This window comes from Mixophyes fleayi, chromosome 4 (genome assembly GCF_038048845.1).
Source record: "Mixophyes fleayi isolate aMixFle1 chromosome 4, aMixFle1.hap1, whole genome shotgun sequence".
Lineage (NCBI taxonomy): Eukaryota > Metazoa > Chordata > Amphibia > Anura > Limnodynastidae > Mixophyes > Mixophyes fleayi.
The window spans coordinates 285,230,333-285,256,093 of NC_134405.1; the positions used below are offsets into that span (position 1 = coordinate 285,230,333).

Here is a 25,761-nt window from a genome sequence, read left to right on the forward strand (position 1 = left end):
TACTCAGACTCCATGGAAATAAAAGAATGGAAAGACCGGAAGCTTTTTGTCAGTTAAGTAAAGTATCAGGGAGAGAGAAGGTTGAATGAAAATGAAAGGAAGAAGGGTGAGCCGAAGCTGTCTCACTATTCTTAAAAGCATGTTTTTCCCTCTGGATAATATAATATATATTGTCTTATCTGGGTCTATCATCATCAACAAATGTCTAACTTACTTTTTCTTTTTCACATTAAATTTTATTAAAATTCTCATAGTAAAGTAGGAAAGTGTCTGTACAGAACTCAGTACAAAGTGATACTGTTACATAAATGGATAAAGATACTGTGTGAACTGTTTCCACAGTATCTAAATCCTTGGAAGCTTTGGTGACGGTGGTTAAGAATGGCTGAGGGCTTGTTTATCATAGTGCAATGAATCTTATGCTTGATTTCTTAAATGTCTAATATTTGGGATTTTCCATACCTTAACGAAGGATTTTTTTGAGACTGAAAAAAAAAAGGTAAGTAATGTGTGTTCATATATATTAATGTGAAAGTATCTTAAATCTAGTGTGAAGAGTTTGAAATAATATCATACCCTTAAAAGTGATACACTTGGTTCAATTTCACCATGGAACTAGAGAGGAGAAGCCAGATCCGGGGTAAAGATAGAGCTCTCTGCTAGTGTGGCTAATGGCCGGTGAGGAGACAGTAGTCCACTGAATATTTACAGCATCTCGGGCCCAAAAGGAATGTTTTATTACTAGGTTTAATGTCTGTGGATACACTGTCTTGTATTCCTCCAAATGAAGATGCTATCTTATTTCAAAAGCTATAATGTATGCCAAAAGAAGGTTATTGGAAGCACTCTGAAACTACATAAAAACTTAATTTCAATGAATTTATTCAGAAAGCCCACACTATGAAACATTCACTCCATCCCTCCAAGGTATTACAAAGTTTTGTGAAGAGGAAAGTGTAATTACATAGCTAAAGGGAAGCAAAATATTTTTTCATCAGTATACACTTAGCAAAGATGATGAGATGATACCTGTAAATACAAGGCAGACAATATGTTTGGTATTGAAGCATAAATATAATGAAAACTTAATTGTAGATCCGCTGGTAACAAAAAAAATGGAAAAAATAAATAAAGCAAATGTAATAATAAGGAATCTCTGTCTTCTAGTAATTTTCCCCCTATGTAATTTTTTTTTTTTTTTTTTATTCAGTCTCCTTCTCTTTCTGACTCTCTTCCTCTCTGTGTCTTTTTCTTGTTCTTTATGTCTCTCTATCTCATTTCTTCTCCATATTTGATCTGCTTAGTTTTCCCATTCTTGCTGCATTCCTTCTACCCAGGCTGGTAACATGAACAGTTCACCTGTCACTCAAAATCCCTTTCATTGCTGGAAAGTAGATTCTACTTTCACTGCAGCGAAAGACATTTCTGAGCAACACAAGTGCAGAAACCAGCGCTAGTAACAACGCAACACACTCCAGCGCATACTGCTAATAGTTTATGCATCTGGCAGATGAACACTCTCATGCTTATAATGACACATACGATTCATCTGGAGGAGAGTCTGTGTTTTGCACTATTATTATTAGCGCTAACACTTTCAATATATTTTTCTTGACAGCAGCTGTCAGACTGATACAATATCAATTGTGCTTAAACAGACATTTCAGTGTTTATTCTGCACAATGTTTAGCTGTGGCACTTTAACAAATACTTATTTAGTACATACACTACATAAGCTGACCTGCAGAAATGTACTTTGTTCTGCTATCATCACCTTTAATAATGGTTAAATGAATTGCTTAGAAACCAAGGAACATTATAATATAGAACAAGATTACACAATTTTGATAGTTGATAGAAATCCTATCTCCTGGCTAAGTGTCACTGCTTAGAATCGATTTTAGCTTTGGGATCTCATCACGGACATGTTAAATGTTGTTCTGGCTTCTGGGACAATACAAAAGGGTGGTGACAAGGAAGGAATAAAAAGTAGTAATATAAAAAACTGATGAACAAAAATAAAGATCATAAGTAATATAAGCATGAATGGCTTTAACGCTGTAATGAATGCTATTCAAATGTTGGGTTTGCCTTGTATTATCTGTCTAGAACCATGATAATTTAGTGATTAATTTTAGAGAAATATACTTAAAACACAAGTTACAATATAAGTACTATATGTAGTGATATAGCATATTTAATTGTACTTTAACTATTATATACTTCCCTGGAGAGTGCATATTTTATGAGTTATAAATACATATATTTAATGCTGGTATATAATTGAAGACCAGTTTTTCATCTCTCTCATGTAGCTTTGTTCTTTGTACGATATTTCAGAGGCATTACATGCAAATGAGATGGCGAGAGTATTCTAAGGGGCATATTCAATTGTCGGCGGAAACGTCGAAAATCTCGCGCTCTGCGCACTATTACTGTTATTACGGTAATGGTGCGCAGAAAAAACTTTATTACGGTAATTTTCTCGCTGGATTGCAGCTCGCAGCTCCCTGAGCCGCGAGCTGAAATCCAGCTAACTACTACGGTAACAACGATAGTAGTTTTAATGCCGCGGAAATCCGCGACAATTGAATATGCCCCTAATAGTTTCAAAAATGCCTTTTGGCACTGTAATGGCAAATTGCAATTACTAAAAGTTTCATTCAATAAACACATTATCTGAAAAATGACATTTATGACAAGCCTTACCTTTGATTTTATTTAAAAAAAAATCTTCAAGAGAAAGTACGAATGATAATATTAGGTACCTAGACTGCTGTAAATTTACGTGTGTTATTTGTAAGGATGGTTCTTGTATTAAAATGTAATTTTGTATTTCAGAGCATGTGCTGTAGCCACAGAAAAGTTGACCTGTAGAAGAACACATTTTGCTACTGACAGTGGTTTATTCACTAGTGACTATTCCCTTTCACCATTGCAATAAAAGGAATTATGTCAGCTGCTCAATCTGTGCTCTGTGCTCGAAGATATGTATTAGAATCACAGTCAACATTCAACAAATTAATATTTGCTACGCTACAGTTGGTATTTGTGCTGCAAGCAAGGAAGAACTATTTAAGTAGTTTATTGAAAAATTCAAGTACAATTTAAATAACAGACTTTCATACCTATAAAGAAAGCAATATGGTAAAGAATCCACAATAGGTCATATTTAACATAATAAGTATTTTGCATTAAAAGAAATCAAATAAGAATACCAAAGTGTTCTTGGCCCACAGGTATACTGCTTAACTATTGAGACATTTTTTATGCTGGTAAAACAAATTACATCAGCATAGTTTATATGAGAAAAACAAAAACATTACAAGGATTTGTCTGGAAATACCGAAGAAAATCAATCCAACAATGGATCTTGCTATTAAGCATTTTAAGAACGTTGTTAACTTGCGGCAGAGTTTCCAAATCCTTTTTAAGTGACCTATTGCAATGGGTCGCAAAGAAACCAGTTGTCTGCCAAACGTACCCTGCGATTCAATGGAACAACAAACAATGAAAGTGCGTCCTGTGCTACTGAAGCGAAAAAGTTTAGACTCTTCTGGTCTTGCAAAACAACCTAACCAACGTAGGAACAAATCCCAGCAAGTCCGGTTTAAGGAGGACAGCACAAATGCAATTCCACCACACTCTGCAGAATTGGATATGAAGTGTTGTGTGAACACCCTGCTAGTCAACGGAAAGACTGAAAAGCCCCACAGCAGACCAATGTGTTTGCTTGCTTATCCCCATTCACAAAAAGGTCTTCAAAATATGGCTATTCAGACTTCCCCTAGTCTCAGGAAACACTTTCCAATATTTAAGGCAAAAAAAGAAACAGCAACTAAACCTATAGACATAATGTCTACGGAGTCTAGCTGTGAGCAGATTAATGGGGACCTCTCAGAAGAAGTCATTGCTACTGAAATTTCTCACCTCACACTAAGTGATCAGTTTGAAGAGGGATTAAAATGGGTCAGAAGACGCTGTCCTGTAAGACATACTGCACCTAAAGCACAAAGCAATGGACCTAAAAGTGAATGTTCAGGACTGGAATTTGTTGAGATGCTTGGAAGGATGACCGTCTCCACCCAAGTATCTGATAATGCTATTGAAAGTCCTCTGGAGGAAATTGAGGAGCCAAATATAAATTTACAAAATGACCCCACCCCTGAGACTGCAAATGATAACATGATTGAGGTTTCTTTGGAATGTTCTGAAAAGTGCAAAGTTACCATCGAAAAACCTTCAGACATCTGCATGGATTTGACCAACGCATGTAGTGACTCAAAACAAGCAGAGATTACCTGTCCAGTAAAGCAAAGTAAGGAGTTTTTACGATTAAAGCCAAATGTTGATTGCAAAAGTATTATAACCCTAACACCATCTTGTAACAGAAATGTATCATACTGCTTTCACTCAGAACACCAACCGATTGACAAATTACAGCCACTTTCAGGATCTGCATCTCATCTTAATGACAGTCAGGTATCAAAATCATTTATAAATAATGAAAGATTACCAACATCACAAATTGACATAAGTGGATTGCAGAAGAACCCAGCACGAAGCAGGAGTGGCACAGAGAGTAGTCCTTGTCTGCCAAAGAGTGGAATGCAACATGGTACTAATAATGAGAGCAAATCAAAAAACCCAGGACATAAGGCGCATGGTGAATTTGGTTCCCTACAAGGTAAACTACACTCCATAGAAGAATCCTTACAATCAAACCAAGAGAAGATTAAGATCCTTTTGAATGTAATACAGGACTTGGAAAAGGCCAGAGCATTCAGTGAAGGGTAAGGTACAGTTTCTAATCTAAAGGAACATAATTTTTTATTAAAATTATCTAGACATTTGACATATAGTATGTATGTTAATAATATTTTAGGTTACCTTTAACAACCATATGTAAGTACTTAGGAAATAAAATAATGTACAAAAATAATAAGGTAATTGTCACTAAATGTGATAGAAACTTATGTAAATTGTATGTAAATTGTGATTTTTAAATGTAGCCATTTGTTCACGATTGTAGCTTTCATTTTTACAATATTCATTTGTCATGAAAACACTAATTACGCTGAATTACATGAGTGAAGAGAAACATTTCAAGCAAGAGTACTGCAGAGGAAAAGACCATTTCACAATGGCTCATAGTTCAGGCAATACAGTATTTGAGGTCTGCTTTGCTTCATCATTCTGTTGAGTTATTTTGCACTGTATTTGTAAATTCACAAATGATGAAAAGAGCTGGATTGCTGATGGTCCATTCATTCTCCTGTGTGGTATTGTGGCGTAGGACAGGGGACGCTTAAGATCAAATTCAGACAGTGAAAGTACAACTTGTTGGGGCCAAATGCAGACTGATGTGAATATTTAGTAGAACAGATTGGAAGGATTCCTGTTTTCCTGATAGTTGTCTAGAGACATGACCAGAGGAATTAACATCCATATGGCAGAGTAACAAATACCTACAAAGGGTGCTTTTCTTAAAACAAGAAACTTTTATCTTACATTTTAACGACAAATAAAAGGGCTGACTAAATCATTTAAAAGCTACCTGTCAATAACTTTCTCTCTCTTGCTGTGAACATTATCATGGGAGCTGGTGATTTATTGCTGCTGTGATATTGGAGGAAAGACATTTACAGTGTAAGCAAGCAGCTGTATGAGATGACACAAAACGTATCAGTAGGATGCAGGAAAGCATGCTTAATGTTCAGTGCTTTATACAGCATAGTCCTGAAATAATGAACTACAGAAATGGGGAAACAAACACTAGACAACAACCAGAGGTAATGTGTATAATGTTACTGAGCCTATAAAAATGGCATTAGCATGTTTAGTTAAAATATTTCTACATACTGGTTTAGTTAAAACTCTGCTAAATTCTGTGTTGTCATGAATGTAAAATATACCAATCTGTTTTTTTAATCACAGGAAAAATAATCAATTTGTAGAATCTCAATGAATTCTAAACTCATGTCGTCTTTTCACCAGTGTTTGTGTTATTAGTAATTATCAATCCATATCACATTATGTCATTTTTTGTTTTTGCATTCGCTGTACAATATGTTATAACCTACATGATTACAATTTGGTTACACAATGCTGTATTGTATTTATTGTTGTACATATACATACTTTGTTGTATGTGACTTGCCAATTGTGACGGAACAATTAAGCAGTGATGACAGAATATATTTAAGCTGGAGAATATTCACACTTAAATTAATTGTTTACAGATAGAAATAAACATGTTAATGGATAATAAACATAATGATCATTTTAACTTAGACTTCAGTTTGATGAGATTTATGATCCAATACACTTCAACCATGCAATAAAAATCAACAATTACATATTTCTGAAATACTATTACATAGTTAATAATTATTCATTAGAACTGGGTGACTATCTACCTCATATGTAGCTGAAGAGTGAATCATTTGATAGATATGATACAGAAACCTCAGAGAGAAGTACATAGGCTGCCATTGCACATGTTTTTGTACATTTCATGTTACTTGTCCACAAAGTATACACATTTCAGGTGGTGTAGCAGGCCATTGTCCCATAAATATGTACACATCCCATGCTCAGTCTGAGCACTGTATTTTTTTGCTCCTTCCCACATATTAAAGCAAAATAACTATATATTGGTACTTAAGTTTACTGCAAGACTGATCTGCAGATTAATATTAATGTACTCAAAAACAAACCTACATTGTCATATAATGACAGTAAGAGCAAGGCAGACACATTGCATTTGTTTAGTAGCACAAACAGCTCTTTGTTAATATTCTTATATCACCTATCAACTTGTGTTTCTGAATCCCCTGCTACTTATTTTTCTCCTCAGTTATCCCCCTTTTAGGTCAGTAACTAAGAGGGTCATGAATGTGCAATACTAGCTTTGTGACTGTGATCTGTGACAGAGCAATGTATGCCTGTTGACCACCCCAATCAAACCATTGTCATGAGAAATACTGTGTACATCTGCAAAGCCACCATCATCAACACATAACCTGGTACAGAAGCAGGAGCAATAACATCACAAATATATGCCCGACTTTGTGCTGTGCCAGGGCATCATAAATGACCCATGTTGTCTTTACTGTACAGCACTAGAAGAGTCTATGAGATGGTGAATACAATATGCAAGATATTAATGCAGATATATGTAGTCTTTATATTAATTATTTTATGACTTTATTAAACAGGCGCAACTCCTATCGAACTGGACAAGACCTAAACAACTGTAGGACTTGCCAGAGCACAGCATGTATTATTTACAGGTAGTTTATTATTCAATGTTTATTATTATTATTATTATTATTATTATTATTGTAACCATTCATAAATATTGTTATCAGGTGCTTGTTGTACATATTACAATCATTATACATACATCTGTAAGTATAAGGATAAAATATTTTCAACGATATAGTAAACAGTATGTTGATCAGTCATAAGCAGAACTTGTTATTTTTGACCATACGTTTTGCCAATCTAACAATCATACTGTGCAAAACTGATTCATTGTGGCTGGATTTATGGAATCAGAATGGAAATTTGCTTAGTCTATGGCCCCTGTGGGAGCATGTGGGGTCATTGGCTGATCTTGAAATTGGAAATGCTCCTTTCACATTGCAGTCTGGTGGTTTGACATAATGCCCACCCCACCGCAGATATACTAGTCACCAGTCATGCACAGTGCTGGCACAGCGGATGGAGGAGGAGTAGGAGAGGGAGATACACAGCCAACGCACTTCAGTGATATCACAAAAGAACAAGATGACTTATATTATTCTATGCTCCTTCTGTAATCAATTATTACAAAGTGGCTGGTGATCGGAGCGCTAGGGTAGATAGGAGAGCCAAGTTAGGGGCCAAGAATCTAGGTCAAAAACCTAGTATCTGCTGCCCCTCAGATTGCTCCACCTGAATAAGGCCAACATTGAAGAATGGCCCTGCCTGAATGTGTATTGAAAGCAGATTACAATCTCATGCACCGGAAAACCATATAAATACATTTTTAGAAACACACTATGGCAATTGCATACTGGATGTTTGATGCAGTGGCAGATATAGACTTTTCTTTTAGGGGAGGGCTGTTTAACAGAGCCCCCTCCCTATTCACTATTTTAAAAATCAGACCCCATAAATGTGAATCAAGTACAATTCCCTCTATGCTGGTTGGTGAATAGCCAGCGCCATCCACCAATCAGTGTGCTGCATACCCAGTAACTGTGTGCCCGCACATGGCTGCATCTGGTGTCTGAGATGCAGGTAGAGGGTGCTACCCGATAGAGTTTTAAAACACATGCACGTTCGCCACCCTTCCCCCCCTCTGGATCCACCCCTGGTTTGATAAGTTATAAAGCTAGCACTTTTTTGATAAAAAAAGACAGAAAACAACTGGATTCAAGAATTTCTGTTAAAATATGATTATTGAGAAGGCAATGTGTATCTTTAAACTGTTGCTGGAGCTACAAGTTGATAATGTTTACTGTAGTTCAACTGCTAAAGGGCCAAATGTGCCTCAGTAGAAACATAGACCATCACTGTTTCAATTTAGCACCTAACCTTTAGCAAAGCTACCAATTAATGACATGACAGGTAGAAAAGATTACATGTAGAAAGATGATTGTCTGGCATGTATATAATAACAGTAAGTAATGTCTGGATCCACAGTTAACCCATGAGTATAAAGAAAAGAGCAGCTCTTGTTTCAATGCTGAAAAGAGCTCCCTCTTCACCACACACCTGCACACTATGCCCATTATCTCTTGAATATGACTACACAGTTGCCAGCATTGAAACAAGTGCTGCACTCTTTTTGTAATCTATGAAGTATAGAACCTATCTATGGTAACATTTGGTTTATACACCTTCCATATTTTAATGTATTGCAATTATTTAAAATAGCCTTTATGAATAACTTTATTTGTTGCCCTTTGTCTCTCTTGGCCTCTAAATGGTAGACAACTTTTCAGGTATAGCAATTTTAGCACAATTATGATAATACCAAAGGGCTAATTAGCATTTTGCCATAGAAGCAAGCTATAGCTGCAGAACTTAGAGAGTGACCTTTCACTGTAATTACAATTTTGAATGCCTTGTTTCTGTTCTAACAAATTAGCATTCTGCCAAATTAGTGACATTATTACTCCTATCACACTAATGTAGGTTAGGTTGTGACCACCCTTCCTTGTTCATAGCTACTGTAATTCAATCATTAGCAGAGTCAATGATGCTTAGACAGATATTTTGTTTTATGGTTTTCTGTGGCGTTCTTTAGCAGCTGTAACTCACAGATCACTGTGGGAAATGTTTACAAAATTGATCTTTCTCTTAAATACATATAATACAGAGATAACTCAGGTGACTGGATGCAATAAGAGATCATGCTGACGATTGCAATAAGAGGTTTGCGCCTCATTCTAATGCCCAGGCTGGCAGCTGAAATTGTGCACTTGTCATCACTTATATAAAATAACACAAGCATTTATATTAGTTTAATGAACAAAACAAAACACAAATAATGTCACTATCATCTACACACAATCACTTACAAGTTTAGTACCACCACTTCTAAATTTCCACTTCAACCATTGTGTTTTATATATAGATATATATAGATAAATATATATATATATATATATATATATATATATATATATATATCTATAATATAAATGTCTAGTGGCGTGTGTTAGTCTGCCTGTGTGTGTGTGGAAAAAATAAAACCAAGCTGCAGCGCCACCTGCTGGGCGGAGTTATACACTAACCTACTAAATTCTTAGTGTGTGTGGGAAAAAAAATCAGAAAGGGCTGAAATTTGGTATACTAAGATGTTTTTAATTTGTTAATTTAATTTGTTAATTGTTAAAAGTGTTTATAAAGATTTAAAAAAAATATATATATATTTCTTGAAGGAGAAGTGACAGTTGGGAGTGGTTGGTGGTTGCCGGGGGTGAGGGTGGGGAGTGGTTGGTGGTTGAGGCCTGGGCTATGGCCCAAATGCATGACAAGAACCTTTTTAACACCTTAAGTAGCTTGATTTGACTAGAATGCATGAGTATTATGCACGGGTTAACTTGTACAATATATACACACACACACACAATGGGGGGAATTCAATTGACCGCAAGTTTTTTTCCCCCGCAGAGTTAAAAAGAAAAAAATCACACGCAGGTTTTTAACTGCTATAATGACTGTTTTTAGTTACCACGGCGTTAAAAATCATGCAATTCAATTGAAAAAGAGGGAATGTGAGTTTTAACGTGGTCATGTATAACAAAAAAAAAGGATTGGCATACATTTTCATACATTAGATTGCATTACACAACCTATTTATTTGATAATATCTACATTACAGTATTTTCTTTAGCATATTTTTTTTATTTCACTATTTTTTACTACAGAATCATCTATACCATGTCAAATCACATTAGTACATACATATTTGTACCAAAAACATGCATAAATATATTTAACAAGTTAACCCGTGCATGATACTCATGCATTCTAGTCAAATCAAGATACTTAAGGTCTTAAAAAGGTTCTTGTCATGCATTTGGACCTAGCCCAGGCCTCCTCAGGGGAAGAGCGTTAGTTCCCGACGCAAGCGGCCTTTTTTAATGTGTGTTCATGAGGTAAAATTACCTCACGAAAATGAGTTTGACCCCTCAACTTGTAAATTTAGCCTTTACTACCCCTCCCACGGGGGGAAGAGGGGATGATGGAAGTTAACTGACTTGACTATTCTAATTTTTTTGTCAAATAATGTCAGTATACCAAATTTCAGGTCAATTGGATGAGCCCTTTCTGAGAAAATAGTTTTTTCCACACACACACACACACACACACACACACACACACACACACACACACTAATGCACGCCTCTACACATGTGTGTTCATGAGGTAAAATTACCTCACGAAAATGAGTTTGAGCCCTACCAAATTTCAGCCCTTTTAGAATTTTTTTTTTCCCACACACACTAAGAATTTAGTAGGTCAGTGTATAACTCTGCCCAGCAGGTGGCTCTGCAACTTGTTTTTTTTTTTTCACACACAGACGCCACTAAGCATTTATATATTAGATTAGTGATTTTTTATTTTTTTTAATGTTTTTTTTGTTTTCATTATTTTTTCACAAGAAAATCAACTTTTTATTGTTATGCATTACTGATAAACATAGTTTATCTTTTTTTTCATTATTACATGATTTCAAATCGTTTTCATAGGTTTTTTTTTTTTTTAACACACACCAAAGAGGTGTGAGATAAAACAGAACATTGGCCTGTTTAACGCGCCGCGTTAAAAAACAATTGAATAGCTTTTAACGTGGAGGGCCACCCTATTCTTTCAATAGAGCTTCTACTATAATGCTTATCACTACATTCGATCAATGTTGGTGGTGCCAGGTAACATAAATGCCCTGCATAATTCATCCTAGTGAAATCCTGGAACATTTACAGAAAATATATCATTGTATATGTAAACTATAGCAATGCATACTCATCTTGCACAGTGGTGTATATAACAAAAAGCCCCGCCTCCGTCAGTGGTCTCCAAGCACCTGTTTTCATATTTACTAATGCAAAAAGGAAAATGAGCAGACTGTATAGATGTAGATTATGTGTCAGTGCACATTGTGGCTTTTGTTGTCCTATGTAGTATCTGTATTTGTAGCGGAGATGGAGACTGGCCACAAGCACTGAAAAGTATAATTTATTTCTAAAAAAGTCTGCTTATCATCATGGAATTTGAACACAAAATAATGGGCATACAGTCCATTCTTCAACTACCACTTCAAAAGGCAATATGCATCAGAAGGGCTCTGGTGCAGGATCAATCTATACAATCTAGCTATTAAAAGGTACCACATATATACTATTTGTTTTGTTCGTACTGTTGATTGATGAAGGCTGAAGTTTGCAAACTTAATAAATATGAGCAATGAAAAATATTTCTGAGGTCCTTATAAATATTTTTTATTGGGGAATATTTCACTTACACAGCCTTTAAGAGTCAAACAATCACTAATATCAAAGAAAATGACTGGAATTTAGCCAACAAAGGTTGAGCTCTGCTAAATAACATGAGTTCACACAATTTGTTATTATTGTGAGGGCCTACCTACTAATCATTATATGACAATAGAAGACTAAGGGAAATAAGATTTGAGCAGATTAAAGATAATTTTGTTTTATCATGACAAATTAGGCCAGTCTATTTAGGTCCAAAAGGGCAAATTTTGATCTTGAAAGACACTAATGTTTAAGGCAATCCATGAATAAGAGGAAATAAGATTTTCGTACCTTGATCAAGGTTCGGAATTTGTTGAAAACATTAGCAGAGACCCCTTTTTCTGGAAGTAGACATGATACGAGTAGCAAATAGGTTAGAATGCTTGATCCCGAGAGGGAGTATATTTGGAGGAATGTGATGGGGTTGGTGATGATCTATGAGATATAATCCACTGGTTTCTCTCTGGTACAGATAAAGAGGTTACCAAAGGCTTTGCTTGGGCAGCTGATATGGAAATGGAAAAAGTAAAAGGTTTGTAACAGCTAGGCAGTAGTGAACCCCTATGCAATCTTTTTATTCAACTCCTTATTGAATAGTTGAAAAATGGATAAATGTGTGAATGCATTGGATATATTGTAAATCAAATGGAGATGGCTAAATCAATTGATAATTGGATTAGATAAGTATTTTACATACAGAATGATCATATTGAGTTTTAGTAAAGGGGTGTGATTTGTAAGTGTACGATTAAAGTCTAAGGGGGGCATTCAATTGTCGGCGGAAACGCCGAAAATCTCGCGGTTCGCGCACTATTACCGTTACTACGGTAATTTTCTTGCTGGATTTCAGCTCGCGGCTCAGGGAGCTGCGAGCTGAAATCCAGCTAACTATTACCGTAATAACAGTAATAGTTTTAACGCGCCGCGGAAAAAGGACAATTGAATATGCCCCTAATGCTCATACGACTGAAACTATCTTATTGCTTAGTCAGATCAAAATTGTAATGTGTGTGGGACACTCAGATTCTGAGGAACAATCTGATTAAAAATAATGGATGCTTAAGTTATAAACTGATGTGATTGCACAGAAATGCAATTCTTTGTTTGGAATCAAGAAAAAATGATTCATGTGTGACTAGTTGTACTGTTAGGAATGTTTTCATAGTTTATGTATCTTACCTAACTCATTTTTTTTAGATTTGGGTGGATTTGTTATTTGATAATATATTTACTGTACTGAGAGCAAAGAAATTAAATACTCTGTTATCAACATCTGTTTTTTTTTTTATATATATAATGATTTGTAAGCCAGAGAAGAAAGGTATAAAGCCCTGCAGCATGCAGTGTTGTTATTAGAGCAATTTATTTATTTAAGTCAGCGTCACAAACCTGCACAAAAACGTTGTGTGGAACATTCACATATTAAGGACATGACCTAATAAGAACAGGTGTCTCTGTCAGTGGCATTATTTTTGTAGAATAAAGTAGTGTATAGAGATCAGTAAAATTCCCAAACTACTAAACCCCTGAGTGATGCATGATTACATAACAAGCATCATTACTAGCGGTGAAGAAACCTTTAGAACCCATGTAATATATGTAATTTATGAAGATGAATAAATAATAATAGTATCCACTGATGTATAGCTAGGTGGCTGGAATGGGAAGAATCTCCATGACTTCCGTGTGAGACTTTTCATCCAGATCCCTGACACAAAGGGTTAAAGCTGGAAAACTGACTGAACTACACACTCATTATAATTATAGCCACTCTAATTGCAGAAAGCTCAGATGGATAAGCATTACTTTTATTATTGGATATGAATGTGGCTCTAGATGATGTTTATAGTCTTCTTTTCAGATTGCATGTTCATTTACAGAATTGCAGAACATTTAGAGAGGCACAGACAATTTACAGGTTATGCCTAATATAAGATGCATAATATGTGTTGAAATATTTCAATTTAACCTTACTGCAATTTTCTAATATAGATGTGAAACTGTAAATATTTTAATTTCAGTCATCATTTATTGTTAATCTGCTTCTACATTCCCACACTTTGCTCCTCTGAACATGCATGGTGAAGCACCATTTGAGTTTGTAGTTCTGGAACTGAAAGCCCAAACAAGGCTTTACAATACATGCTCAGAATAGCAGAGTGAAGGCCTCTGGGAAGGATGAACCAATATCTCCAGCCTCAATGCTGGGTCCCATAGCAGTCACATGGGCAGCTACGGCCTTAGTTCGCCACTGGTTTCAGCCCTCTTATTGGTCAAAGATGTTCTGCTCATTAGTATTTCCAGACACAGACATAATTGTGCCATCATAAAAGGGAGAGATCATTACACAGGCTATCATTGTTTCTACCCACTCTTTGTGGAGGAGAACAAATACCTATAATGTAGATGTAGTCCTTATTCATTATAACAAAAGGTTTTCATAATAAATTATTTCCATTCTCATGTGTATGCTTGACAGATAAAGAATTCACAGAGCTAAGGAACATAAAAGGAATATCAGAGTATGGAAAATAACCAAGATTATTTTCTCCCGATAACACAGCATAGAGCTATATGAATTAGTTTGTATTTTAGTTTGTATTTTAAGAAATGTAGCTTTCCATGGACTGCATTTACACATTTTTATTCAGAACTCTGCCTTATTTATTATCTGTCACGCTGTACAAAATAACAGAATAGGGCACTGTTTTAACCATTCTTAGGGGTAGATTCAGTTCCCCCAGTTCCCCAAGTTGCTCTTTAGAATAATGTGGCCTGCACACAATTACCGTAATTTCAATGTGGATTTTTGCTTGCGGCTCACAGCGTGCGCAGCTATTGCCGTAGTAAAGGTAACAGTGCACGGACTGTGTTGATCTTTAGAACAACGCGTGGAATGTAATCTATCCTTTACTATCTTTATGAAAAAGATGAGTAAATCTGTATGGTAGTTCTCATATGTACTAATCATTTTGCAGGGGTTTTTTGGTCAAAGGTCAATTAAACTTAAAATGAAGGTTAAAGTAAACTGTAACATGAACCCTAAAATTTGTACGAAAAAAAAAAAAAATTACCACAACAAAATTTATTAAATTAAGTAGACTAATCTGCATTTGTGAGAGGGGGTTTAATTAGACCCTTCTTTTTTTTTTTCATTGATTATTATTAAATCAATTTACGGTATAGGGGAAGGAGTGCAGGTAAAATAAAGAGGAGGATACACAGTGGGAAGCAGGCAAAACAAAATATACCAGAGGTTGTGTTTTAACAGCACAGAGAACATTTGACATAAAAAACCAACACTATTACAAAATATACCGTTAAGGGTACTGAGACAATTTAATTTAGCCAGGAAGAGAAGGGTCCACAGAATCTGACGGATGTAGGAGCAGAGAGCCTTCACCATTAGTAACAAACTCACGCCAATCAAAGCATTTACACTTCATTATCTTTTCATTCATGCCTTGATTTCAGAGCAGTTATTTTCAGAATTTAAGAGCTACTATTATTTTCAAGCTGTTGGTATCGGTTGATCTTATCTCTCCAGATTCCCTAACCACACTTTTTAATCAGGGGAGGGCTGGCAAATTTTAGCCTAGGGGTCAAGTCTCAACCCAGCAGCCTATTATAAAAGAAACAAAATGTAGGTGGCACAATGACCCGGCCCAAAGTAGCCCACAGTGGGACCGGCCCGGAGGGCAAATGCCTCCCTGCCCTCCAGCCCCTGTATTTAACAGTCAGTTTTTTTCTCTCCTTTGCACTCTCTTCCAGGTTCAGGAACGCAGTAAACGTTTCTCTCCTTTATCCCTGCATGATGGTGTTGTCCTCCAGTTAACACATTTAGTCCTTCTCTCTCTACTGGTCTCCAGTCAAAGCAAAATCATTTTAACTTAATTCCCTATGGGTTCAACTTCTTGTAACAATGCTGAGAATCACTGGGATATACAAATGGCACTAGCATTTTATTACCTGCTATAATACTATATTTTTTTCATGTTTCTTAAGTATGGTAATTTTTCTCATATTCAAATGTGGTCCCTCTAGACTTTTCTTTGCCTGATATAGATGAGACAGTCCCAAGAACATTTGTTGAGAATGCTAGGATTGTGGGGAGGTTGTGCTGACTCATGACCACTCTGCAGAGCAGTGGTGAGTTGGTACCGCATACACCTGCCACAAGTGTGTACGACAAGGGTTTTTTCAGGGGAGGGGGTGGTGGCCTAGTGCTCCCCTCGTTGTGATGCAACCACACACCACTATTGTAACGCATCTACTCCCCCATCACAGCGTGGCCACGCCTCCTCCCTCTCAGGAGGTATGTACTTACAGTTCCCTCCCACATAAATGTATATCCTCTACTTCACTGTATAATTCGTATTTCCCCAGTGTTCTTTTAGAATTCCCGCCCAGTCCTAATAGATGACAATAGCAGTAGTAAATTTACCTTCCATAAAGCTAAGTATCTCAGTGTCAGTAACAGTAACTGTTTCAGTTACATGCCGCTTCAGTCTTTCACTCCTTTGGCCTTTGTCCAATTACCTCCTACTCGCTTACTCAATTCTCTGTGCTGCTAATGTTCATATAGTTCATGCTCATGGCTAGGAATATGAAAACCCCCACCCTGAGCAGGAGAGGGTCTTTTGCTTGGACCGTTATAGCCATTATGGGACCTGCCAGAGCGCAGGCATCTATATTTTTCTTTTCTCTATCTTCCCTAATTCCACCCTAAAGTAGTTTTTGGGGTGAAGATAACCTATAAAACTGACTCATGTCAGTATAAAAACATATCTCTATTATATATATGAATAAAAAAGTATTTTAAATTAATTCCACTTTAGTAAGCAGGACAGTGATTTTGTTTCTGATAGGGGTGGTGATTCCCGTCCACAAGACTAAGTAGTTAAAACAACCCATTTAATTAGTAATTAAAACAATCCTTTGGTTCAAACTGACCTCACATGAACCTGGGTAGCTAACCTGGATGAGATCTGGACGTTCTGTGATCAGCCAGAGTGGCCAGATCTCTTCTAGGTTACACTGGGGCTAATATCAGTCATATGCCAACTGCATTTACTAGCATGCCAGGTAATAATGGGACTATTATCGGTCATCATGCTGGTTTTGGAGCCAAACAGTCAGCAATATTAAGCAAACTGCTCAATATTGTCTATGGTATCGGAGTGTGTGCATCTAACAGACTCATGAACAACAACTGTAGGTTAGTATGAATACATCTCACCACGCATCAAATACCATCATATAAGTAAAAAGTTAATTTAATTGATTTTCAATTTTATTTCTAAACGTCAAGTTGCTGTTTTAAAATGTCATTATTCTTTTTCTTGACGGGTGCAAAGACATCAGAAAAAGTAAAATATCTCAAATAACTCTTGTGCTTTGTAGGATCACATAAATCTACCTCCCTCTCCTTATTTTTTTTGGTTTCTACTTAATGCTGAGGCATTTTCTCAAACACTGTGATACTCAATTATGTAGAAAACGTGGCTAACGACTCCTTTGCTTGTTTTTGGCGTGTAAGCATATTTTTTATAGCATAACTGCTATAATTGGTTTCTTATCCTTTAATGTAACTACTCTCATTGGCTTGTCCTTGAGGCACACTCCTCTCCTGTGTTCACTGATGGCTGCATCATTTCATATTTTACTGTGTATGCGACATAACTCCAGCAGTGTGACCAATGCAGGTGCGGTGTTGAAAACAATATAGTAATAATGTATTGCTCATTATTGGCATCTGTATAGAAAAAATGCAGCAATATTGCTTATACTTTAAGGACCATTCATCAATCCTGCATAACTGCTTTTTAGAGCTTAGTCATAACATGATGTTGATGAATTACTTAATTGATCATTTACCATCCCTATCACACCAATTTTTAAGTGATGTATAATTGTCTAGATTTAAAAAGGCATCAACAGCAAGACCAGAAATGGACAGAAGTGGATACCAGCTGGAAGTCCAGCAAAGCCCTGCTCTGTCATGACTCTCAAATCAGTATAGCAAAATAATGACTGAAGATTTTCTGCAGTTTGGTTAACACAGAGGGCAGTGGAGCACAGTACATTTTTATGCATCCAAAAGCACTGGAAACACTAAAATGTTGCCTGAATTTATTGAAATGTGTGTGCAACATATAACTGGACATAGGGGTGTCTTTGTGCAAATGTGCAGAATCTACCCAACAGTGACCTAACACACTACCCAGTATCCAGCTCTGGTGACCAGTATACTAAGCTGAACTTAAACTACCAACCTCCCCTGATGCCACTGAGAGCAATGACTTTAATCTGGTCCCAGGGCTGCTATTAGTCTGTGCTATTGTTTGCATTATAATACTGTGCTTCCTGTCCTGTTCTGAATTTGTCTGAGCTGCATGATTTTGTAGATTTCAAGTGAAAATACTATAGTTGGGTGAATGGTTTTTGTCCATTTTGCTAAATCAAAGAGCACATGAAATTCTTATTTTTTGTCCTACATCCATTGTGTATAGTCTGTTATTATGCACCTAGAGTTTAACAGCTAGGCAGTAATGATCCCTATACAAACTCAGTTCAAAGTACCACAAAGCATAGAGCATCACAATGGAGTATACACATTTATGTGCCCTATTAAAGAATACACAATCTATTGAGTAGTTGAAAATGTTTAACCGAGTTTATTGAATTGATTCCCACAAATTTCAATTAGTTTCAATCTGGCTCATTTGTGAATACATGGTTTCAGTAATAACCACCATTATTCACTGACCATAGGTAATTGTCTAGAGCAATTTTTCCAATATTCCTACAGACTTTAGTGCTGTTCATTAAAGCAAAGCATCAATAAAGTAACTACAGAGTACAAGGGTGTGCATTAGTATAGAAGAGAAAAAATATTACATTTTCCCACAGAGCTATATTTCCCCTTACATTGCAGACCTTAGAGAAGAATTACTGTATAGACCAGAAAGGTCTAAAATAGCCAAAATAGCCTAAAACAGATTTTAACAAAAGGGGGCCAAAAAATATTTACTGATTTCTAATTTATAGAGCTTGTTATTCACCTTCTATTTTTTTTTTTACTAACTACATGTATTTATATTATTATCGTGTTGATTTACTAGGCCTATAAGTATATTGTAGAAATGTGTAAACCTTATACTTGTAGTACAAAATGCAGGCTTCTCTCATTACTACCCAACCACTGTCCAATTTAGCATCAGTGAGATCTGTTTATGTGGTCAGAAGAAGACTTCACACACAGACCAATAGTAGTCATTGTTTTATTGCAATCTACCAACATTTGTCATTTTAATAAGCATTGTTTTGTGGTCACGCATACTCTGCAATATTGCAGGCAAAAATCAGGCTATTGACTGGCTATAGCAGAGCAGAGCAACTGCAATGTCTGATATTAACTGTATTTAAATCAATAAGCAAATCAGTCCTAGTATGTTGTTTAGAGGCTGGATATTAAACCATGGGCCAGAACAAGGAAGCATAGTGAACAAACAGAACAGAAGATATTAGGGCAAGAAATAATGAGGGCCTGATGCTGAGTTAGCTATATGCCCTTTTACAATTCTGAGTATCTGCACTGTGCATACTCACAAAAGAACACACATATATGCGTGCTTGAAGACTTCTGCACATCTGACAGCACTGGAAAGGCAGAATGGGGGAGGTCCAACATAGGTAAGGGCGACCAGCACAGAGATGCATATATGCCTATTGGGAATTGTATTTTTTGTATCTGTTAGAGGGCAGCTGCAAATACACACTGATGATGATGATAGTCACCAGCACCAGCTAGCAACTTCTGATTGGCTGAGTGCGATTTTTCCTTTTGAAGCTGATAGATGCTTTCTGTATTGATCGTGCATGTATTTGAGTATCTATATATTTCGGGGACTTATTTTTAAAATATTTTTTTTAGTTACTTTCATTTCTATGTGAGGAGTATTATACCAAGCCTAATAGCAAATGTGGGTTTTTAGGTCCTTTTAAAACAAATGTTAACAAACATTTTTATTGCATATGACCTGGTTGTGTGCATGCATATGTGGCTGACGTAAGGCTGATGCAAATCTGGCGCACATGCAGAGCTGGATGCATCTTCAGATACGGCGGTAATATGATATTTTATGGGCGCCTTTTTTCAGTGTAACTTACGCCTTACATGTGTCCAGCTCAGCAACAGGCCCAGAATGTCACTACAGCAGCCATCTGCCAATGAACTGACACAGGGGACTGAATAAAAACTGCTTTTTACATAGACAAAGAAGAATGTCAGAAGCAGCTTTCCCCCCTCAGAATTTAGATACACTGAAATATATTTTAGGGATTGGGTATATTTTATTGTAATAAATTAATATAAACAGATAGAGAGGGAGCTCCCATATTGTTTGATCTGTTGAAGCAATATGCAGTAGTGTTCTTGATTTGTGTACCCCAAGATGCACTCGGATAGATTGAAGGGACACTTCCGTCTGTTATATTTGAATTAAAATAGCATTTAAATTTATTTAGTATAGGGAAAAAACCCATACAAAACTAAATAGAAAAGGTATTAATACATATAAATTCACAAAAGGGGGTATGTTGAATACATTTATAACCATTCGGGGGTGCTTACTGTAAAACAACACACTTTAGGTGGTACTTGGCAAGCAGCTACCATCAGAGGTTGAGAAAATAGAGTGAACAACTGCAGATATCTTTGTAACATTACTAATTAAAATTGGAAAAAACTACAAAGCTGGTAATACCTGTCTGATAAGCTGACACTCATATCCACTCTGTAGTTGGACTCAAGGCCGCTCACTATGAAATAATAATGTAAACTACAGAAAATAATGCTTCCCTATTGAGACTACACATTAAAATATTGGCAATGGACATCTAGGCAATGATTATTAAACTGTATTTAGGTGGAATCAACTAGTCTCAGTTAACATGAAATTCACAGATTAAATGGGAAAAGCAAAAATAGACAAGAAAGGGAAGTGTAAGATATAAATGAAGATAAAAAGAAGCTTTAAATAATAATAAATATATTTGTTTGTATAGGCATTATGTCATCACTTCCAACCAGAAGTGGAACTAGCAAGCTGTGGGCCCCAGTGTAGGGAGGTAGGAAGGAGGGAACCGGGGCCCCCACCCCTCTGCGTCTACCATGCACTGCCCCATTATCTCCATGGGCCCCGTGCATTGCACCTGCCGCACCAATGGTAGTTCCGCCACTGCTTCCAACTGTCTTTAGACTTAAATCCTTTGTCTATTTAACCTTTCAAACTGTTCTTTTTATGAGTCATATATATATATATATAGATATATAAGGCTCATCGGTTCAGAAACATGTCTGTTAGGTCTCTCTTTGCAAATCCAAGTTGTATTTTTTATAAATTTTGGAATTTGTAGCAAATAAATGTTGGTATTATTAGCTGCATATAGTAAGCAATATTTTATGTTAAAGAGATGGTCAGTCAAAATATTTCTTTTATTTGTATATTCTCAATCTGGTAGTATGTGATCTGCAAATATTTTTATTTTTCTGCTGGGTTACACTGTAGTTGAAAAACAATAATTAAATGTGCAACCTTCTCTGCTGCACCAAAAGTGACCTCTTTGCAGAATTCTGCAAACTTGTTGCAACAAAGCAAATAATTAACAGATAACAGTAGTAAATTGTAGTGAATAGGATATGAGTGGATACGAGAGATCAGACTGTGATATTTTTAATTGATATATGTCAGCTGTAATCTTCAGGCCACAAGAAGGTAGGTTAGATACAGCTTTAATGTATGGTGAGTATTACCATCCAAAAATATTTATATAAACTACAAATCATCTTAATAACAATTGGTAGATATGATTAAAAATAACAATTATGTGACCTTTCCCTTTGCAAATGAAAGAATGCTAAGATTTGTGTGATGACAAGTGCACTGATTTGTAAAGGGTACCACAATAATTTTATTATTTGAAGATTATTGAGACTGTCATTGTAATAACTAAGTTATCTGTATACCCCTCAATAAATGCAATATTAAGGTGAGACTCAGTTCCTTATGAGGCCCAGTGAAGTTTGAGAAATGCTGATCTCTAATAAGTAATCCTGCTACTATTTAACCCTAGCAAGAGGACATTTACACTATTGTACTTCAACATATTTTTAGTAGTAATAGAAAGATTTAATTTTTTTATAGAATTTCTTAACTTCCTAATTAAGCTGAGGATTGGGACCTTATACCATAAAAGTGTGCCTGTCCCCTGTCTTGTCACATGGAAGGTACGTATTCTACCATCAGTTCGATAATGAAAAGTAGGTTATCACATGCAGCACATGAGTATATTCAAGTATCCATGTCCGCCTGCATATCTCCTTATACATGTGATAGAAGCTAACCATAAAACACTTAATAGTGACAGGTCAAAAATGGGAGCAGTAGAACAAGGTTTTTATTGAAAAAGAAACAAACATTCCAGCTTTGGGAATAACCAGTATTTGCAGGAATGGAATTGTCTTGAGACAGAGATAAGTAACTCATAGTTCTGCCAGTCAATGGTGAACTGCAAATCCAAGCATGACCTGCCAGCCACTAGTTGCCTACGTCTGTCTCAGACTGTATTTACAATGTTGGAGCACTGTACCAGCTTTGTGTAATGGTGGAACAACGTATATAGGCGTTAGTGAAAGTTGATCCAGCTGTGTATGTTACCAGAGCCCTGCATATGCCCTGGGCATCAGGGAAAGCCAGGCATGTAACTTAGTCGTGCTATCTGGAGTAAAAGTTTTACCTTGTTTTATGGAAGACATGTGCCTAATTTAACACAATGTAATATTTTATATCTAAAGAGCTTCTTTTAGATTACTCACAATATGAAAGGTATGAGCACGCCATTAACAACAAAAAGCCTAAAATGCACTCTAAAGTCCTTTATTGGGTTTATTGTGTTGTTGATTCACTACTTTAGCTTTCAAAATTAATTTTGAAGTGCTACATAAAGCTAAATAAATTAAATTTTCTATTGGGATATTGAAATGCTTGACAGAACAATTCAAAGTGGGAGATCTGTCAAAGTGAAAGTACATTTAAAATCATTGTCCATAGAAATGAATGAGAAAAGCTCAGCCAATCACAAGCAATGTTTACATGCTGGCTGCTTGTGATTGACTGAGCAACCCAACTAAAAGCAATGATATTAGCAGCAAAGAAGTGTAATATTATTGAGGAACTGCTCATGCTAGCACATGTAGTACCACAAGTCCTAGAAAACCCTGCCAGCCATCTTTTGCTTACTGTTTAAAAAATAAATACATATTTGATTACTTAAAGTAGCACTTTCCCATTCATTTCGATTGCCAATATATTTGTATGTGCTTTCTGCACCCACTGAAATGCATTGTCCATTGGCATGAATGGCAGATCTCACTCATCTGAGTGCCTGAAAACAGTTAAATTATTTTTGGAGATTGCATGTACCCTTCACTTGGATTCCTCTACTGTAAACTTCACAGTGCATAAATTGATTATTTCTATGATTGTGGGATGTATGGTGATTTTTTAGTTTGTTTTTTTTATTTTAAAAATGGAGATTTATATGGCAATGTGCCTTTAGCAGGTTATGCAAATTACAAAATGCCATGTAAATCAGTAAAAATTTGATCAAAATTTCCAACTGATAGATTTCCCCCTAAGGGCTAGATTTACTAAGCTGCGGGTTTGAAAAAGTGGGGATGTTGCCTATAGCAACCAATTAGATTCTAGCTGTCATTTTGTAGAAAGTGCTAAATAAATGAAAGCTAGAATCTGATTGGTTGCTATAGCCAACATCCCCACTTTTTCAAACCCACAGCTTAGTAAATCTAGCCCTAAGTGTTACTGACTGTAGCATATTCTGATAAGACAAACAGCACCACTGTTTCTTGATCCCACCCTCTACCAGAGATATAGATTGGAAGGAGCAGGGTTATTGTGGCACAATCCTGCAAGCCCACCTCACACTTTATGGATCGCCACATTGTGCCATTGTTCTTATCATAATATGCTCCATCTGTATAGATGTGAAAAAAAAAGTTATTTACACATAAACATTAATACATAGAGAGCACAAACATAATTGAAAGCAGCAAATAAAAATGTAATGCTTCAATACTACATAGTCCAAATGCATATGAAATGTACTACACATATAATAAACACTTATAGATTACACTTATAAATAGTTACACTTGAGTTGATACTGCACTATAATAAGTACATTCATAAAACTTGTGTGTTTCTTGTGTGTCCAGTTTTAAATAACTGACTTGACAACCCTATTAGGTTTACATGTATATTTGCATTATTAACAATCTTTGAATATTATTATTAACATGTATATAGTGCCAGCATATTCTGAAGCACTTTACAATTGGGAGGAATACAGTAATAAAAATACTAGATAATACAGGCAGACAGAAAGCTAGGAGGGTCCTGCTTGCAAGCTTATGATCTGTAGGATGATAGGAGTTTGATACATGAGGTTAAGTGCTACATATTGCATATTAGTCCAGATAGATTGCAGATGTATAAAGTGCTTAGTGGGCTATGATCCAGACACACATAATTGTTGGTCAGGGAGTCAGGGGTCAAAGGGTTGAATGAGTATAGAAAGAACACATGCAAGTCTGTGAATTGTGTACTGGGTGGTAATAGGTACCATAGGGAGGTTAAGAGGGTGGTTGAGGAATTTGATAAGCTAGCCTAAAGAGGCGGGTTTTCAGAGAACACTTGAAGTTCTGAGACTGGTGTAAAGTCTAATGGTAGGGAGGGGATTTCACAAAGTGAGTGCAGCTCAAAAAAGTCCAGTAGTTAGGAATGGAAGCAGGTAATGAGTGTGGATGAGTGACACTTCCATCTTATGAAGGACGGAGGTGTCAAGTTGGGAGATGTTTAATTTTGTTGATGGACTTGTATGTTAGTAGAAGTATTTTATATTGGATTTGGTAAAAAAAAACAGACAACCAATGTAGATAGAGCATAAGCTTAAGAGTGATTTGCAAGGAAAATCAATCCAGCCGCTGCCTGCAAAATAGATTGAAACCCTGTCTTCCCCGATCAGACTGTCTCCTTCTATAATCACACACTTACCACTGCACTTGACTCTGTCACCATGGCTGTCACTATTAAGCTTTGTTGGTCCCCAGTTCAACCTTGGTACTCCAAACTTACCCGCTATCACTCATGTGGATTTCCTTCACTTCAAGTACATTTTCTCCTCTTTCAGCTCTGCCCTATCACTCGCTAAACATTCCTACTTCAAGGCTCTTATTTCCTCCCAGTTCTCCAACCCCAGTAGTGTCTTTGTCACCTTCAAATTTCTCCTCTCATCTCGCCGCTCTCAACTTTGCTACCCAATGCACCCCAAAATTAAGTACATATGAGTACATATGTCATGATAACACCGCCTATCAGTCCCTTCTTGCCCCTCACTCTCCTCCCTCCCTAGCCATGCTTTCTTCCATAAAACAATTACAAATTAAATATTCAGGGTCATTTCCATCCAAGAATACCTACAGCAGTATGGTTGGTTGGCACAACGTAGAGGACAATTCAAACATAGACACACCAAATATGTTATGTCAGCATTATCCACAAAAACCAAGAATGGTATTGTTGAAACTAGTCCAGTAAATGATTCCCTTAAATAATTAATAGAATGTTAATTCCAGCTGCTC

At 36.3% G+C, this 25,761-nt stretch overlaps 2 protein-coding genes across 4 annotated transcripts in view; one reads left to right on the top strand and one right to left on the bottom strand.

Annotated features, from left to right (window-relative positions):
• Positions 1-25,761, bottom strand: part of DOCK2 (dedicator of cytokinesis 2) — a 699,501-nt gene that overhangs the window by 302,443 nt on the left and 371,297 nt on the right. The window lies entirely within an intron of this gene.
• INSYN2B (inhibitory synaptic factor family member 2B) overlaps positions 1-25,761 on the top strand; it is an 89,724-nt gene that overhangs the window by 60,874 nt on the left and 3,089 nt on the right. For both annotated transcript variants that reach the window (XM_075209816.1, XM_075209815.1), the window contains exons 2-3: positions 2,842-4,793; positions 7,221-7,295. In XM_075209816.1, coding sequence (XP_075065917.1) covers positions 3,448-4,793; positions 7,221-7,295 — 1,421 coding nt within the window. In that variant the 5' untranslated portion in view covers positions 2,842-3,447. The remainder of the gene's footprint in view (positions 1-2,841; positions 4,794-7,220; positions 7,296-25,761) is intronic.